The sequence below is a fragment of the Ptychodera flava genome, chromosome 14, assembly GCF_041260155.1.
Source record: "Ptychodera flava strain L36383 chromosome 14, AS_Pfla_20210202, whole genome shotgun sequence".
In the NCBI taxonomy this organism is placed as follows: Eukaryota; Metazoa; Hemichordata; class Enteropneusta; family Ptychoderidae; genus Ptychodera; species Ptychodera flava.
In genome coordinates this window covers 31,967,087-31,985,100 of record NC_091941.1, presented here as the reverse complement: position 1 = coordinate 31,985,100, position 18,014 = coordinate 31,967,087, and the positions used below count along the sequence as shown (strand labels likewise).

General features: G+C 36.3%; 1 protein-coding gene across 5 annotated transcripts in view; it reads left to right on the top strand.

Moving 5' to 3' along the window:
* The window catches only part of LOC139150190 (sodium/calcium exchanger 3-like), a 101,606-nt gene that overhangs the window by 57,027 nt on the left and 26,565 nt on the right, over window positions 1–18,014 (top strand). For 3 of the 5 annotated variants that reach the window (XM_070722402.1, XM_070722401.1, XM_070722400.1), the window contains exon 3: window positions 9,253–9,353. In XM_070722402.1, the coding sequence (XP_070578503.1) occupies window positions 9,253–9,353 (101 nt within the window). The remainder of the gene's footprint in view (window positions 1–9,252; window positions 9,354–18,014) is intronic. The other 2 variants (XM_070722404.1, XM_070722403.1) reach the window with 1 other exon arrangement.

The following is an 18,014-nucleotide window of genomic DNA, read 5'->3' as shown; positions in this document are numbered from 1 at the left end:
AGAGCAATCTGGGTAACTAGTGATTCCCATGCCAAGCGTCATATATGCATTCACCACACTACCACATTTCCATCCCCCAACCTGGGTCATAATGCATTCATTGCCCTACCACATCCCCATCCCCCCATCTGGGTCTTAATGCATTCATCGCTGTACCACATCCCCATCCCCCAACCTGGGTCTTAATGCATTTATCGCCCTACCGATACCACAACCCCATCCCCCAACCTAGGTCATAATGCATTCATCACCCTACCACAGCCCCGTCCCCAACCTGGGTCTTAATGCATTTATTGCCCTACCACATCCCCATCTGGGTCTTAATGCATTCATCGCTCTACCACATCCCCATCCCCCAACCTGGGTCTTAATGCATTTATTGCCCTACCGATACCACAACCCCATCCCCCAACCTAGGTCATAATGCATTCATCACCCTACCACAGCCCCATCCCCCAACCAGGGTCTTAATGCATTCATGGCTCTACCACATCCCCATCCCCCAACCCGGGTCAGAAGCATTTATCGCCCTACCACATCCCCATCCACCAACCTTGGTCATACATAATGCATTCATTGCCCTACCACATCCCCCATCCCTCGGCACACAGTCCATGTAGCCGACAATGAGATGCAAATGATATGCGGTTAAGGTCTCCTCGACTAACTTTCTGCTAGTTGCTCACTTTCTACTATTTTATAGTATTTTTATACAAAGGCGCAGACTTATTCTACCTGCAACTTAAAACTGATAGTGATTTGTAGCTCATTCTTTACTGTTTTTCATAGTGTTTGTAGCCGGTTACAGACACTTCGTGTTCGTGTCGGCTACATAGACGATTTGCCCATCCCTCAACCTGGGTCATAATGCGTTCATTGCGCTACCACAGCCCCAACGTCAACACAAATCACTGTACATTCATTACCGGTACTTTACCACATCCCTCTCCTACCCTCAGTCATAGTGAGTTCATCAGGCTACTCCATACCTGCCCCCCATTTTTCACAGACAGTTCGTCACCTTTACCACATCTTCTGTTCTCCCCAATGGTGAAGCATTATAGTTTGAAATACAAGCATAATTGGCAGGTTTAACTGCTCTGTTTATAATCAAATTGGCTTTGACATTGTTTGCAGTGTATCACGATTGATCAATGCATGCATGACGTGTGGCTGCATTTTAGGCAGCATATCGATATCTCATACATACAAGTCACATTAATATCTCATGAATACTCTTTGTTCTGTAATCTGACACAGCTGTAGTGATTGATTTCAGCAATTGAGTAAAACCCAAGCGATACCAAACACACTGGATAACAGCCCATAAAGTGTCATAAATAATATTTTTAATGTACACATTTATTTTAGTCACAAAAAAGTACATGAGCTCTTGGAGAAATTTCATTCACTAAATAATAATAATGACTGCCTTGGATGTGTTGATGTCCACTTTACAGAGTCAACTAATGCCATTCTTGATTAACATGGTCCTGCTGGATCATCCATTAAAGTCAACTCAGTGACTGCGTTTTCAATTTCTGAAATGATACCATTTACTTAGAAGAGGAGAAACTCTGAGTTGATGTTGGATTCAAGAATGGTTGGTGAGGAGTCTTTGAAATTCTGATGGCAACACGAGTTTTAAATTAACCTTAATCATTAGATTGCAACCAAGTGTCAGTTTGATTTGATAAATAGGCGTCGGATCCTGCATAATAAATCTGACAGGTGTTTTCGTTAGGCTCTCATATCTCATTTCTGCATTGTACCTATTTCTTGGAAACATGACCTAACCTTTCCGAGCACAAGGTCAGCATACCTGTAGACGCTGCTGTTCACATGCCTCAAGTCCTGTGAAACCTGCACGCATCATGTTGCCTGTGTTTGAAATGGTCTAAACATGTCACAGTGAATGATTCTGTCGAACTAAACATGGTTGGACATGAGCTCATCCAGTCATTCATATACAGGGAAAATAGGTTTTCGGGATATGAGATTTTCTATTTTATGTGGCAAAGAATAAATGAGTCATAGATGTCCAATAGCTAATGCCGTGATCTTTGCAACGTTGTGGAGACAAGCTGAATTTCATTAATTAGCGATATGAGTTCACGTCTCCTCCATTTTCGGACTTAAAAGCCCACTGAGTACATGTACAAAATCTTGGTGATCTGACAGATGCTATCAGAGAGTGCACATACTGCCTTGCTGAATGCTAATTGAAAGCGCGGCAGGTAATCATGGAAACAGGAAATTCGTGTCTGAAAATTTCATGTCTTCAACGTTTTTACCAGATATCAGAGTTACAGGCTCAGGACGAATGGTTCATGAGACTTTTATGGAACACCAATTAGTTTATAAATATCGATGGAATGGACGAATCAAGTATTCCTGACACTGGTGTTGTGAAATGACCCTATAAAATGATGTGTACCTGAGAAGATGCCCTGTAAAATACTCACGACTAATGCATTTATTAGACTACAGCACGGTATTATCTGACAATGTAAACTAACATGCTTCCGCTTGCTAGCTTGGTTTCGGATCATAAATTATGTATTGTAGACCAGAGGAGGTAATTTATTTGCATAGAGCAGGTGACCACTTGCCCTCAAGACCTAAAGTACGCCTCGAAATTGAAAGACTTTAACTTTTCTCAAACTTTCCGTTGGGAAACTTTAACCTGCGTCCTTTTGAAATGAAGAATAAAATCAGGGGTTACCTAGCAACATTTGGTACCAGAGAAGCAAATTACCCAATATTTATCAACACTTGAAATTCAAAATGGCTGCAATCCCTGTGTTAACTTTATGATGAAAAATTAAATTTTCCATTTTCACAAACATAAGCTGGTGAAAAACTTATTTACTCCAAGAGCTTGAGCTTCCAAGTGATTCGCCACAAGTGGTAGACCAGAAATGTGTTGTAAAAGTTTTACAGTGCAAATATCTGTCCCAGATGTGCAGTCTTTGTTAAGAGAAAATGGTCTAATGCTGTAATGAGGCAAATAAAATTTCATCCTTGCAGTCCAGTGTCTTTATGTCATGTCTCTCAGCTCCCTAATGTTATGGTTCTTGAAATATATAATTAAAGGAAGAATTTACCATCAGTTGACAGCCAACAAGTGCACTAGTCTAATATTTTATAGGAAACTTTTCTGGTGAGTAATGTGCAGTAATAAATTCCCTCATACCTGTAGTGTCATCTGTAAATGTAAACAACAATGGCTACTACACACATGAATTGATTACAGTGTTTTGCACGATCCAATTACAGCAGCATGATCAAACTAATCAAGTAAACGGCATTCTTGCGTTTATGTCAATTTACCTCCAGCCAATAGCATTCAAACTATTTCTATTGAATTCTCATTCCGTGTTATGCTTTTAATTGTTTTGGATGAATTTGCTGAGCACATGATTTCCCATAACTTTCAGAAATAAATCTTATTGACTGTGAATAAGTCCACAGTGTACATGGTTTGAAAAAGTTTTGGTCGTACATCAATACAAGCCAGATAGTGGCCTATAAGTTGAGTATCCCACGAAAATAGGACTTTTGCAGTCTGATGTGTCATCATCAAGTTTCAATTGAAAAAGACAGGACATGTACTGTAATAAGTAGATTTACACAATTTACACATAATGTATGAATAAGTCCTCATAATAATAATGATAAATTGTTCGAAAGTTTCTAGAGTTACCAAACTTGAATTAAACGTTGGCCTTCAGACTGACTACCGTACACACTTACATACAACACAGGGATGGCATCTGTGAATTGGATGATCAATTGCTGACACATGTATAATTGTTCAGACCTGTTAAATAAAACCATGCTAGGATTTATAAATGTCACCAGATAAATATTAAAGTATTAACTAAAGACGATTATGTACAGATTGCCAAAGCTATGAACTTTGACATTCTGGGTCTTTTCATTCAGGGCTTCATTTGATGTACTTATATCTACCGGTATGTCCTTTAAAAAAGCAAGAAAATCAAATTTTATTTCCAACTTGAATTGGAATCAAAGTGAAGCAAAGGTGCAATTAAAACTCTAGGGCAGGTTTCATTTGAACATTACAGACCAACGTCATGAGCAAGTGTTTCCGACACCCCTGAGTTGCCCTCTTCAAGAAATTACAGACATTGGTGCATATTTTTACATTTGTCGATGAAAATCCTAAAAACTGCAGCTTTGTTCGAGCAAATCAACAAATAAGGAAGTGAACAAGTATATCGAATGAATAAATGAATGAATGAATAAATAAATAAATATAAATAAATAGATAAATAAATGTGCAAATAAATAAAGTTGTTCTAGATAAACCAGATATGAACTGAAATGCTCACGTGTTTCATTATATATTGTGGTTATGTGTAAATTTTAACCATGGCCACAAGTTTGCAACTTCATTGAAAGTATTATGATCAACAGAATGAACAATAATCACCGCTGATTAGGTCATGAAGTATACAAATATGTAATTAGCTGAAATAAAAATATTAAAGTTCTTTTACTGCTGGCATTGATCACCACTTTATATAGCAAGTGTAATTACCGTTGGCCAAGTCCTTCAAACCATATATGCTGAGCTGTGAAAGCTCATTAGACATGCAAATTATAAATTATCTGACATGAAAATGTGAAATGACTTTTGATATTGTTTTAACCTGGTATAATCATCAATGTACATAGCATGTTTTGCCAACTTTGATCAAGTAAATCCCAGTATATATCCCTAATAAGCAAAGTTCATTAAATATGTAAATTAGGAATTGGCTTAAAGCCCCCACTCATTTATCAGATTTATTTCATGTAAATATTATTTCCTTGATAAAATATTCAATGGAAAACAAAAGAATGACAAACTGTTAATGGGCTGTTGACACATTCGCTAATGCGAGAACCAGGGATTGAGAAGGGCGCCTTTAAGTAAAAATGCTTAATGATTTTCAATAATGTTGTATCATGGTATCTGCAATATATGTAGAAAGTTTTGTCAACTTTGGTCAAGTTGATTCAGATATATATTTCTAATTAGGAAAGTTCATTTAATATGCAAATTAGGAATTGGCTGAAGAGAAAACGCTTTAATGACTTTCAATAATATTAAATCATAGTATCTTTAATATACATACCAAGTTTGGTCGATTTTGATCGAGTCAAATCAGATATATATCCCTAATTAGGAAAGTTCATTAAATATGCAAATGAGCAACTCTCTTTCATGTCACCCCTTAATGGTTCCCACTACTGATATATCTTGGTGTGATCAACATTTGTAACAAATCTCATCAAATTGTGTGTAGTCGTTTTTAATGAATATCCATTTTTTCTAAAATCATTAATTATGCAAATGAGCAAAAAGTATGCAAGCCACACCCACCAAAAACTAATCAGTTCTTGCCATTTGCTAACTGAATCTATGTACTAGATTTGATTCTGATCTGATCAGACGTTTTTGAGATATCGGACCAACAGACAGACAGACAGACAGACAGACAGACAGACAGACACACAGACAGACAGACAGACAGACATCGCTGCGACATATGCTCACGTGTGTAAACACGTGAGCAAAAAAAGGAAAGAAAGAATTTTAGAAAGACAGAAAAAAAGGAATGATAGAAAGTTGTATTAAGTGCAACAAAAATTAATTCTTCAGACTTTGAAAAAGCTACTGTTACAAGACTGCCATGGACTTTTACTGTAGGACACTGGTGTAGTAATAATATCATGCAAACAATGCAACCGGCCTCTTCTCTGGTTATTACTGTAAACGTTTTCATATCCCCCTCTTCCCAAGAGGTTATGTGTTTCCTTGATTGTTAAACAGTTTTGTGTTACACTGCAATGCTGACGTCAACTGTATGCATGCATATACTGTTACCGTTATGAATGCAAAAACACTCACCGGCTCGATAGGTTTAATGTCCCACGAAATGCACCTGTCACCTAATGTTGAACACTTGACTTCTTTCTGCTTTGTTGAAAATATTTACTTTACAGTGCATATTATGCGCCTTGCAAGCTAGGAATTGAAAGCCCCTTCCTGAGATGTACAGAGAAGCATATCAATAGCATGATAGACTGTTTTCTTGAGTGTTTTCTGCCAAGTTTTGCCAACATCAAATGCTTCACTGAATATTCCAGGCACAGTTTCTTTGTCACATGCTGTCAGGGAAGAGAAAGCATGCAATTTGCCATCATTTTGAATAATTTATACATCACATACATGAAAGTAGTGTTTTTAGTAGATGATTGTGTCCGTCAGCGGGGTAAATGCATCGTTATTCCACTGACATTACAAATCTCATTAGAGTGAGTCAAGATTTCAAATAGACGGGATGAGAATTGATTTTCAGTTGGCCCCTGTTGCTTATATTGCTTTCCAAAGCCCTGCTTCCCTAGATTGAAATGTTTGATGTTTAGCCTTTTGTAGAATGGTGGGTCCATTGTGTCTGATGGTAAGAATCTCATTGTTTGGAGGGTTATTGCCAGGGATAGTGTTGAATTTTTTTTATTTATTTATTTATTTATTTATTTATTTATTTATTTATTTATTTATTTATTTATTTATTTAACTTTATTTCGGACTAAATCAGTCCATAAAATTCTGATTTCACAGGTATGAAAAGTTTCGTAGAACATTACAAAAATATAATATTTTTCCTGTATAATAGTGTGTCGATAAAGAAAGGCAATCAAAGGTACAGCTGAGAGAAATTTCTGAAAATGTAATTGCTTCAACAATTCTCTTTATATGTGTTTTTGCCATTTTGCAGAGATGAGAACCAGTACACAATAATATCACAACCTTTCTGCTTCTCAAAGGATGAGGATATTTAGTTTTAGTTGTAACTTTTCTCTTTAAGGTTAATCAACTTCATTTAAGAAAATCTTGTTTGGTCCATTAGTACAGAATAGGCCAAGCGTGAGTTTGAAAGATACGAGTGCATAATACAACCTTCAAATTTGTCGACAGTTTTAGAAAAATGGCTTAAATAACAATATACACTTGCTTTTGTTCAAAAATTTTGCTAAAACTTGCTTCAAAGAAAGTTTCGACCATTTCTCTCAAAATTAAGAACAAAATTGGAGAGTCTCCTAGCGAATTTTGGCACTAGAGACACAAATTACCGAACAATTACCGACACTTGAAATTCAAAATGGTTGCTATCTCTGGGTTAACTTTATTTGGAAAAATTAACTTTCTGATTTTCAATAGCATAAGGCAGTAAAAACTTGACTTAGTCCAAGAGCTTCAATATGAGCTAACAAGAGCAGTACAGTAGACCACAAAAGTATTGCAAATATTTGAGTCTGAATATCTGTTCATTTTACCCTAAATATGCGGACTCATCATTTTTCCATTTATTTGGCAAATTTGTCATGTGCTCGTAAACTTGCATAATTACCCTGATGTTTTCCTTTGATTCTGTGATATGTACAAAGAAGAATTCTTAAGATCATGACGAAATGACAATACTTTGAAGTTTAATGATTGTATGCCCTTATAAAGAGTCATAAAGGCACATGAGTGGATGAGTAGGGAATGTGTACATTCATGCGGCAAATTTGATAACATGAAAGTCACGCCCTTACATTACAAAGCAAAATAAGCTTCTCCGTGCTCTGCTCTCAGGCCGATGCGTAATTTTGTCAAATTGGCATTGCAGACTTGATGCAGTGATGTCAAGTTAGGCGCACCTGCCATCAAAATGCAGCCGATTACTTGTATTAGTGTTAAAACCAAGTCATTAGCCAAGTGAATTAAGGTGGTTGGAAAGGCTATTTTTGCACCAATTCTTTTCTCAGAGTTAATGTCAAGTTTCAAGTGTTAGAATCAAGATATTTAGTTCAATTTTCAGGATAACTCCCTTTGTTAATATTTTCTCCAAAGAATATAAAAATTGTATATTTGCAGCCATGATTTTAAAATATGACACCAGTAAATATTAAAATTTAGTTTTTCATATTTTTTTTTACATATTTGAATTTAATAATAATTGGATAGTATTAATATTACCAAATTAGTTATAAATATGTTGACACTATTTATTGTAAGATTTGTACGGCAGGATTTGTAAATAAAATTTGTTTCTATGTTTTTACATGGGTTTATATATCAAAAAATTATTAAAAATTCTTTCAAATTTCAAAATGTGATTTTTCAAAAAGTATTTCAAATACAGGAAAATTGTGCCTTACAAATCTTATCTGTAACCTTGCTAATAGGCTGTAAAAATTCCATGTCCATATCTCATTTCAAAGTTGGATTAAATTGGTATACAATTATGTAGTAATACTGTTATTCTGCCAAAAATGTTGAAAACAGGCCATATTTGCACCCCTCTTTTGAAGTCATAGAGCAGTTTTTTGGTTAATCTCACTTTTGACACCTCTTTGACACTCAAAGAATCTAAAAATGCATTTACAATAGCAGTCACTCACTCTGAATGCCAGCACCGCTTGTCAAACTTTCCTGAAAAACAGCAAATAACGACTTTCCCTTTTCAAACATTTTATTAAAAGCTAGAGGACCTCTACCATAGTTAATACACTAAGGACTCCCCAACTTCTTCTTATTTGGTCAGTTTTTCAAAAGTTTTAACAGGCTATAACTCTGCAATGCCTTTGTGCCCAAATGTCTAGTTTTTTTTATTCCACAGAGAATGTTGACTACTTTATATTTTAATAGTTTTGTTGAAATTTATAACTGACGCTCTAGCCTTTCCAACCACCTTAACATCAACCTAAGTGTCTACCCTTGGGAAACACCTTAAATGCATTCTCCATGTCTCAGGGCATGTCTTGACATGTAGATCAAAGCATTCCACACCACAGTTTGTAGAAGGTGGATTTTAAAACATTTTACATTCTATTTGCCCTTTCTGTGCCTTATATTTCGCTTCAATCCCCTCATCGTTTTAAATGTCAAAGTTGGACCTCCAGAAGGGGAAAGAGGTCAATGTCATGTTGGGCAGTCTAAAAAATTACATTGTAACAGGTAATACCTGGATGTATTTGCAGCAGTCCCAGGGTGCAATAGGTATCTCTTGCATCACTGAGTGAAATCCCTGGGTTTGTCACCATGGAGAATACATCTACAAATTGAAATTACTTACACATTGTTTATTCATATCTTGAAGCAAGCACTTCTAAAATGTATTCATAGAATATAATGACATTACATTGTGATAATGTCGTATTCAATATTTATATATTCCTTTTCCTTTACAGTAAATACATCACTATCAGAATCATGGATGATGAAGAGTATGAGAAAAATGAAAACTTCTTTATAGAGTTGGGAGAACCCAAGCTGATAAAGAGAGGTAATGGTAAGTGTGTGGATTTTTTTTGAACAAGATAACTGTTTTCTCTGAAAAGTGGAACATGTTGGGTTTTTGTGTCAGTATGTAGTGTGAAGCGGCAGAGGATTACAAAGTTCATGGCTGCAAAACAGAATACTAATTGAAAATTACAGGCAATGAGCTGCCTGGTACGTGTAGATGTATTGTGGACAGTCAATACTGAAACATCTTAAGCCAGGGGTTTATCTGTTAAGGTTTAGGATGTTGTCCATGTTGACATACATTGATGAGGGCTGTAGATAAGTTCCTGTAATCTTGGCCATCACAGTATTCTTTGGCATCACACCATTGCATATCTTTGTCTGACTGGCTCATTTCTGACGGAAATGAAAAATTTTGAAAAACCCTGTAATCTGGTAGCATTGTCAAAGCTACACACACCAGTATTGCCAACAGCTACTCACATATAAGTTCAGTCCAAAAACGTTTTTCTCATAATAATTGCATTTGTTTCATTTCTTCTGGTAATTTATTTTTTTAAATTTTATGGTTGCTTTATCATGTTTGATTCAAGGCTGTGCAGTATAATGAAATACTGTAAGATAACACTGTTCATCTTTAATCTGGGGCTTATGTTCACTATGATAATAATATGAGATTATTACGAAAATACCACACAGGAAACATGAGGACATCAGCGCAGCATTCATGACGGGTGATGCGCAGCGCCAATGTCCGAGTGCATCCTTTGCTGTATTCTATATGATTACCTTTCTATTATACATCTTACTTATTCTGTACATTTGGCATCAAGTTGTCTGCGTATTGAGCATTTTCATGCAATGTCAACAATTTTTCTTCTGCTTTATAGCAAGTGTGGTACACTATCTCGGACACGCCTCTGGATATTTTTGATCTACATGTACAGAGCATGAGACATATTCTAGGACTCGTCCACTGCGTCCCTTTAAACCATTCCACTGTGAATGTGCAGATACAGCTGCAGGGAATGGGGCGCCTCGAAACCGTAAATGTTACGGAACGGGCGTCCGTACGGCTGTTTTAGCGCACACAAAATATTTTTGTTCTAAAATATTTTTGTTCTGTGCATTTTTGTTCCAATGACACAGAAGATATCTGTATTAGTTCCTCTCAATTTGCTCTTTTGTAGAAGGATTCGTTGCTCTCAGGCTTAGTGTTCTGACCTTTTTTGTGAGCACAGACATTGCTGTGTTGTTTGAACTTTGTGTTGTTTCTCATGTCATTGAAATTTCATGACACCATTCTAGCATTACAACACTGTGTTATAGTGAAAGACGTTCACACCACCCATAGCTTTCAATATCGATCAAAGTACATCTGAGCCAGAAGAGATTATTGTAGCGCTTCAGAAAAAAAATTGAATCTTGACATCCAAGATGATGGTGCAACAAAAGGATTTATGCAGGGACAATATATAATCTAAGAGATTCACCAGTGAGTGATGTATTCTTTTCTGTTATTGGTGATGTCAAAGGTCAACTCATTCTGATTGGTCAGTTACAGCAAACATGTCTTCCCATGAACTTTCTGTGTATCTACAACAGATCCAAGCACCTGATTGATTTCTGATGTATGACCTTTGACCCATGGAATATTTCTGTAGCTTAAGTGTTTTTTGCCATGACGACAGTATCAACACTTTGGAAAATTGAAAGTCATTCCATTCCTATTTGTCATTTTATTCCTGCTCTGCTCATAACTGTTCGACCATTCTGTCAGGAACAATAATATCAAAAACTACCCTGTTGTGTAAATGTCAGTATCACGTTTTTTTTCTTGACAAGAGAACTCAATTTTGACCGTAATTATTATCCATTGCATTAATTGTGTAGGGGGGGTTGCGTACATGTAGTCTGTATTGGAACAGCCGTTGTACAGATGGTGAAGATTACGCACAGAAAAACACTCAAAAGAAATCAGTCAGCTCTTCATTCTGTTGCGTATAGCCCTAAGGCATGGCCAGCTGTTTCAGACAAGTGATGCAATGGCTGATTACAATGTACTATCTGAGCATTCTGGAAGTGACTGAATGATAAAGATGTGGGGAGGGGTCTGATTTTAGCATATTCTACAAGTCATAGTGTAAGAATGGTGGTTTTTTGCAAATTGTAATGGAGCTGTACATAATGATGTCACTGTGACATCACAGTGACATCACTGCTTAGAATCTTACCAATATCCACAATTATTTTTCCTCATCAAGCAGACAAAAAATGCCTTTTTTAATTCAGAGTGGAAATAAAGTTTTAATTTCATGTGCATGTACATAGCAATCTTCTATCTAATGCCAGTAGGGAAAGTAATTGATTTTACTGAAATTGGCATGAACATGCAACAAGCATCGTCCTGGGAAGTCAATACTTGTGTGATTAAACACAGACAAGAGAGGCTTTCAAATACTAATTAGGAGAATGTTTCAGGTGATTTGCAATTCCAGTTGACTCTCCTCGGCATTCCCCAGACTATTTGAACAACTTTCCCCCGGTGTTTGTTGTGCATTAAATGTTACAAATTGTATCAGCGTGTAAGGGCATGCTGAGAATGTTAAGTGGAATTTATTGAAAATTGAAGTCAAGCAATCCTGGCAGTGTTTTGATGGATAGGTAAAGGTGATGTCAATGGTGAATTCACATTCTTAGCGTCTGTTCACCTGCTGTGTGTACATGTCCATCATATAATATTTTGACCATTAGAGAAATGAAATTCAAAGGTCGGTGAAAGTTTTTCACATATACCACCTTTCACCACTGATAGAATAGGCACATTATGATTTGCATAAACGTTGAGGACATTTGCATATATGTGTCCTTGATCAATTTCAAGCAGAAAATTCTCCTGTGCAGTAACAAAACACACTCAATTACATAATGTATTCATGTTTTTCCCTAGCTGTCTCATGCATGTAACACTGGAAATTCCATACTTGTATTAACCGTCTTTGTGGTTATTTAGGAAAGGCAGAGTAATGTAAAAATGTTTTCACATTTATTGAGATTATATCAGTAAATGCTTTGTTCCATAAATTGGAGACTTACGTTTGACTGATATTCTTCTTCTAGTATTGATCATTTTTTAGCATGATATTACATTCAGTATATGTCTCATGCATTGTTATTCTCTTGATCACTAAAAATGTCAGTCAAACACACTACTATTAAAGTGCCTAAATGTAGCGGCAATGATTAATTTCATATTGCCATGGTCATGCTAAACAATACAACCTATTGCCCACACATCTATGCCATGCTTTGCATACACTATAATCCATCGATCTCTGCCCTAACCCAGCCTTCTGGGCATATGTAAAAATGCATCCATCCTAGTGGAGTTCATTAGGGTTAAACAATGTTGTAGCAGTAAATGGGTATTATGACTGACCCGGTGGCACTTCCTCGTGTGAGTTTAATGTCACATAATGGATGGAAAAAGCTCGATGGAAGTAAAAATTGACCTTGTATTTGAAGACAGGTTTAATTTTGTTTTAAAAGCAATATTTTTCCCAACTCAGAGTAAACATCAGTCTAGAATCTAACCATCCATTTTGTGGCTCTGCAAGCCATGCAGAGCTACTGGTACATTATCTAGCAGTCGAGTTTCTATACCAGTCTAGATTATTGGGGGATACATTTTAAAACAAAAGAAAGGCATGATATACCGGTAGTTTTCATGAAAACATTGCTATATTTTTATTCTGTAGTATTTCACCATACTTGTTATCCTTCTCAAGGTCCCACATCCCTCTTTCCGAGTAGAGAAATGGAGCATTTCCACAGAAAACAATACCGGTAGATTGTAATCTGCTGTGAAGAAAGATGGTCAATGACAAGTGACAGAGAATTCCAGTTAAAAACTATTCTGGCGTCATCTTTCGTGGCAGTTTCAAATTCAGGCTACTGCATTCCGTGCGTGTTACAGTCGCCTGAATGCAACTGATGTATGACAACTGGTTAACACCAGTGCATTTGTGCTAGCTATTGTGACACTTTCTTAACCCATTTCAGATATGTTCTGTAGAGAAGAAATCTGATGCACTATAGATATCTTGTGCAATCTACATTTTTTGAGATGAAATTTAAAAACTTTAAGGTATTTGAAGCATTCATCCTGTCACCCCTAATTTCCCTATTGTGAAGTCTAACTTTGCCATAGAACACATTTGGATTGTACCAAAATTTAGTGGTTGAAGGGTTGAGTCACTCCAATAACAGACAGACAAAAAGACAATTACATTGCATGTCAACTCAGAGAGCAAGCACATCTGTGAAAGGTTGATGACCTGCATGTGGAAGTGATATTTATTGAACCATCAGACACTGGAAATTATGCCTCAGCAGGAACAAGTTTTGTTCAACAAAAATATCATGTCAGTGGTATAGAGACAGCGTCCTTGTCTCTTTATGTCTATCAGTTGGACATTTATAGGTTCTATTGACATGCAATGTGCATGAATTTGAATGGCACTTTGAAAATTTGTGGAATTTCATGATCATCTCTGTTGTTCTTCGTTCTGCACCTGCTGTAATTTGTCACCACAGAACATTTAGGCAAATATTTTTTGGTTTTTCTAGGGAAAACATTATTGAAAAGTTCTATCGTATGTTGTGCTGGGACAATGTACCAGAGACTCTTATTATGATTTCAGTAAGTAAGCATGAGCATGTGGTGTGTTATAAACATCCATAGCCTGGTCTTTATTCGGGCTATAGCGCTCGTCTATTACCCCTTGTGGTCGTATGTTACCAGAAACACATCGCTATACCCCTCAGCCTACGGCATTGGGGAATAGTAATGTGTTACTGTTAACACACGGCCCCTCGGGATAAAGACAGGTGCTAATAGCCCTCATGAGCAGGCAATAGGTGTTTATTATTCCCCTTTATGTTGATGACATAATATACCTTTCTGTATCACTGCAGTCACACGGTCCATAGTTTATTATGTCATCTGCCAAATGCAACAGCATATGAACCTTTGGTTTCCTAAGAGCAGTTGGGAATATGTCCTTGATCTTAGTTATGAGGCTATTTATCAGTCCTTTCAAGGCTTCAATTTCATCTACTTGTACATATGGCCTGTGAACAAGTATGAAGACCTAAAACAAATCATAGAAATGTAAATGGTTCCTTTCTGAAATATAATACCGGTTTAATATTATAGTAAAAGAAATTCAAGACACTCTCTTTATATAGTACACTATCCTGTTATGATCTGTTTGTCTGAAAAAATAACAGCAATTATATGGGCATCAGCTTGACATCTATCAAATGATTTTAAAAGCAATCACATTCATAACATACAGACTTTAATTGTCTTTGTTGATAAACTTCATTTCAGCTAAATAACAGATGAAAGTAGGTGTGATTATGATTGAAATACTTTGTAGTGTGTTTCATCAAATTTGGCATATTTCTACATGTATGTTTAAAATGATAATCGAACAAATTAGTTACTCCTTTTTGAAACATAAATCAAACAAGATTTGGCATATATAGACAAAAAGACACCCTTTTCCTGCCAAGTCCACATTTCACTGACAGGTCAAGATGGTTAACATTAATGAAACACAACATATTCCATATGGTGTATTTTAACATAATACTGTACATTTGAAAGATCTTTGAAACGTAAACATTGTAAACTTAAATTTTTTTGGACTAAAGATGCTATAATAGACCAAACCATGTGGGTGAAATAAGTAATATTTTGGTCCAAAGTTGATGAAACTTGTTATGTGCATTGAAAATAATATGACATAACATTATTGAAAGTCGTTAAACATTTATATGACAGCAAAGTCCTAATTTGAATATTTAATTTTATTTTAAGATTTTTTATCTTAAATTTGAGGGTACTTAGACTGACCAGTAATAATAATAAAGGTAACTTAACTGAAATGTTTACATACCTCACTTATAAGGTGCCATAATTCTAGGTACTTGGCAGATACATTCCCGGCAAGAACAAAGGTTGCCACCTGTGCCCATAACTTGTAGTCCCGTCCAACAAACGATTGATGTTTCTCAATGAAATTTGGTGAAAGCGTTCTTTTAAAAGCAGACCAGTCAAACACCTGATATAAGGTAAAGAAAACAAGTCATTGTTGATGACTCAGTTCCTACTTGGTTATTGGTACTTTGATTATAGGTGCGTGGAGAAGATTAGAGTCCTCTCTATGTGTCTGTGTTTAAAAATGCTGTGATACAGATAGGGCTTAATGGCCACGAATGAGTTCTATCGTGGTGAAATCATTTGAAAAACAATATAGGCTGTAGTAGAGAATACAGAAACTGCAACACTCTATTCTCAATCTAGACACATATAATTCTACGCATAACGTTTCACACAGTTTTTTCATACGTGGATGCTAACAGCATAATGATTCCAGTATTTATAATATTTATCATTCTCCTGTTGAAGGGTACCAGCACAATTGTTGTCCATGCCAGCAGGGCATAAAAAACAAAGAATGCATACTGTACCTTCAACTTGCATTCCATTTCTGCCTTATCACTTGCTGGTATTACTTGAAATGTCAGATGTGTGAAGATTTTTATGATTCCAGCTCTATATTATGTAGTCTTTCATATGCCAATGTCCTGAATTTCAAAATATTTAAAATGTATTAATGGGATTTGAATGCCATACCACTAGTCAAAAAATAGTAACTACTCACATTGCTATCAGCAAACGTTCCATTCATGAACAAGTCATTGACAATGTGGGAAATGTGGTCATTAAGAAGTATCACTGGAGTGTATATGTTGAGATCTATGGGCACATAGGTCTCTGTCGTTGTTCCCAATTTGAAACACATGAGGCATGTGTCTAAGTTATGGTTCTAAATCGGGAGAAAAGATCAGACCTCCAGCTGCATTGGCCAGCCAAGAAATACATATGCGCATAATAAATGAGGTACAAGGTGTGACATCTTAAGGTCTAATATCCTATCAAAATTGGAGGGTATAGAACTTGTGGTTACTGAGTTATGCATATATATGTATAATCAAGGTCAAAGGTTATCGAGGTCATATGACATTCTGAAAAAAAAAATTGAATTGCTAATTAATCCCTATATGCCAAAAATCAGAATTAGAAAAGTGCATAATTAATGAAGTAAAGCGTGTGTTGTCATAAGGTCTTTCATCCTACTAAATATAAGGGACATAGCACTTGTGGTTACTTATTTATTGAAATAAACGTATATTTTAGGTGAAAGGTCATCGAGGTCACATGATATTTGATCAAAATTTTGTTATCCTATAGTTATCCCTATATACCAAAAAACAGAAATCCAGCTCTATTGGCTTGCTCAGAATTAGATATGCACATAATTAATGAGGTACAATATATGGCATCATAAGGTGTCCCATCATACCATATATGAAGGGTGTAGCACTTGTGGTTACTGAATTATGGACAAATATGTATATTTGAGGTCAAAGGTCACTGGGGTCACGCGACATTTTGTCAAAAAAATTGAATTGTTGAGTCATCCCTATATACCGAAAATCAGACCTCTAGCTCTATGTGCTTGCTCAAAATTAGATATGCACATAATTAATGAGGTACAATATATGGCATCATAAGGTGTCCAATCATACCATATATGAAGGGTGTAGCACTTGTGGTTACTGAGTTATAGACAAATATGTGTAATTGAGGTCAAAGGTCACTAAGGTCATGTGACATTTTGTCAAAATATCTGATATATATCTGCATGAACGGAGGGACATGACCCAATCTATAAGGTCCCTGGACTTCATCTGTGGGGACTATAAACTGTGTCACTGAATCCATTTTGCAATATGATTACGATGAGAAACTAAATTTTTATTTTACTTGGCCTTATACATGGGATTCTATGGACAGCTGACTTATACATGGTCGTCTATGGTGGTGTAAACTAAAAAGTCCTCTAACACGGCCATTGTGAAACAAATTGATGTGCATCTATAAGGGGTCGGGTACTATCCTTGTGCAAAGTTTGATAGAAATTGACCAGGGCATGTCTGAGATATCTGCGTGAACGGACGGACGGACGGACGCACACACGCACGCACGCACACACACGGACGCACGCACGGACATGAACAACCCTATAAGTCCCCCCGGACAGTGTCCGTGGAGACTATCAAAGACAGCGCGAGATTCAAAATCTCCTCCGTTCAGATTGTGCGGGCGACAGTGAATTTAGCGAAATCGGGTGATATTTCTTAGGGTTTAAATCCAATGTTGACAGAGTACATTATCGATGACGTATGCATTTTTGAAAGATTTGAAAGTAAACTGAATATAAATTTCGATCAAGCATGATCGTGCAACAGACAACTAATGGCTAAGCCAATTTTTTAAGCTGTCATCCTTTGCCTAGCTGCAGCTCCACTTCAAGTACACAGTCATTGCAGCGTGAAATCTTCATAAAGGCACATATATTCCTTTCAATCGAGCTTTCTACTGATGATTGTGTCTCCCTGTCAGTGTAAATGTAAATAAATTGTAACAAAATGGCCGCATGGCAGCCATATTGGATCATGTCATGAAACAAATTAGACGTGCATATTTATGACATAGGTCAATGTCCTTGTACCAACTTTCACTAAAATCGGTTAAAACATGTCTGGGTTATGGCTCTATACCTGAAAAAAT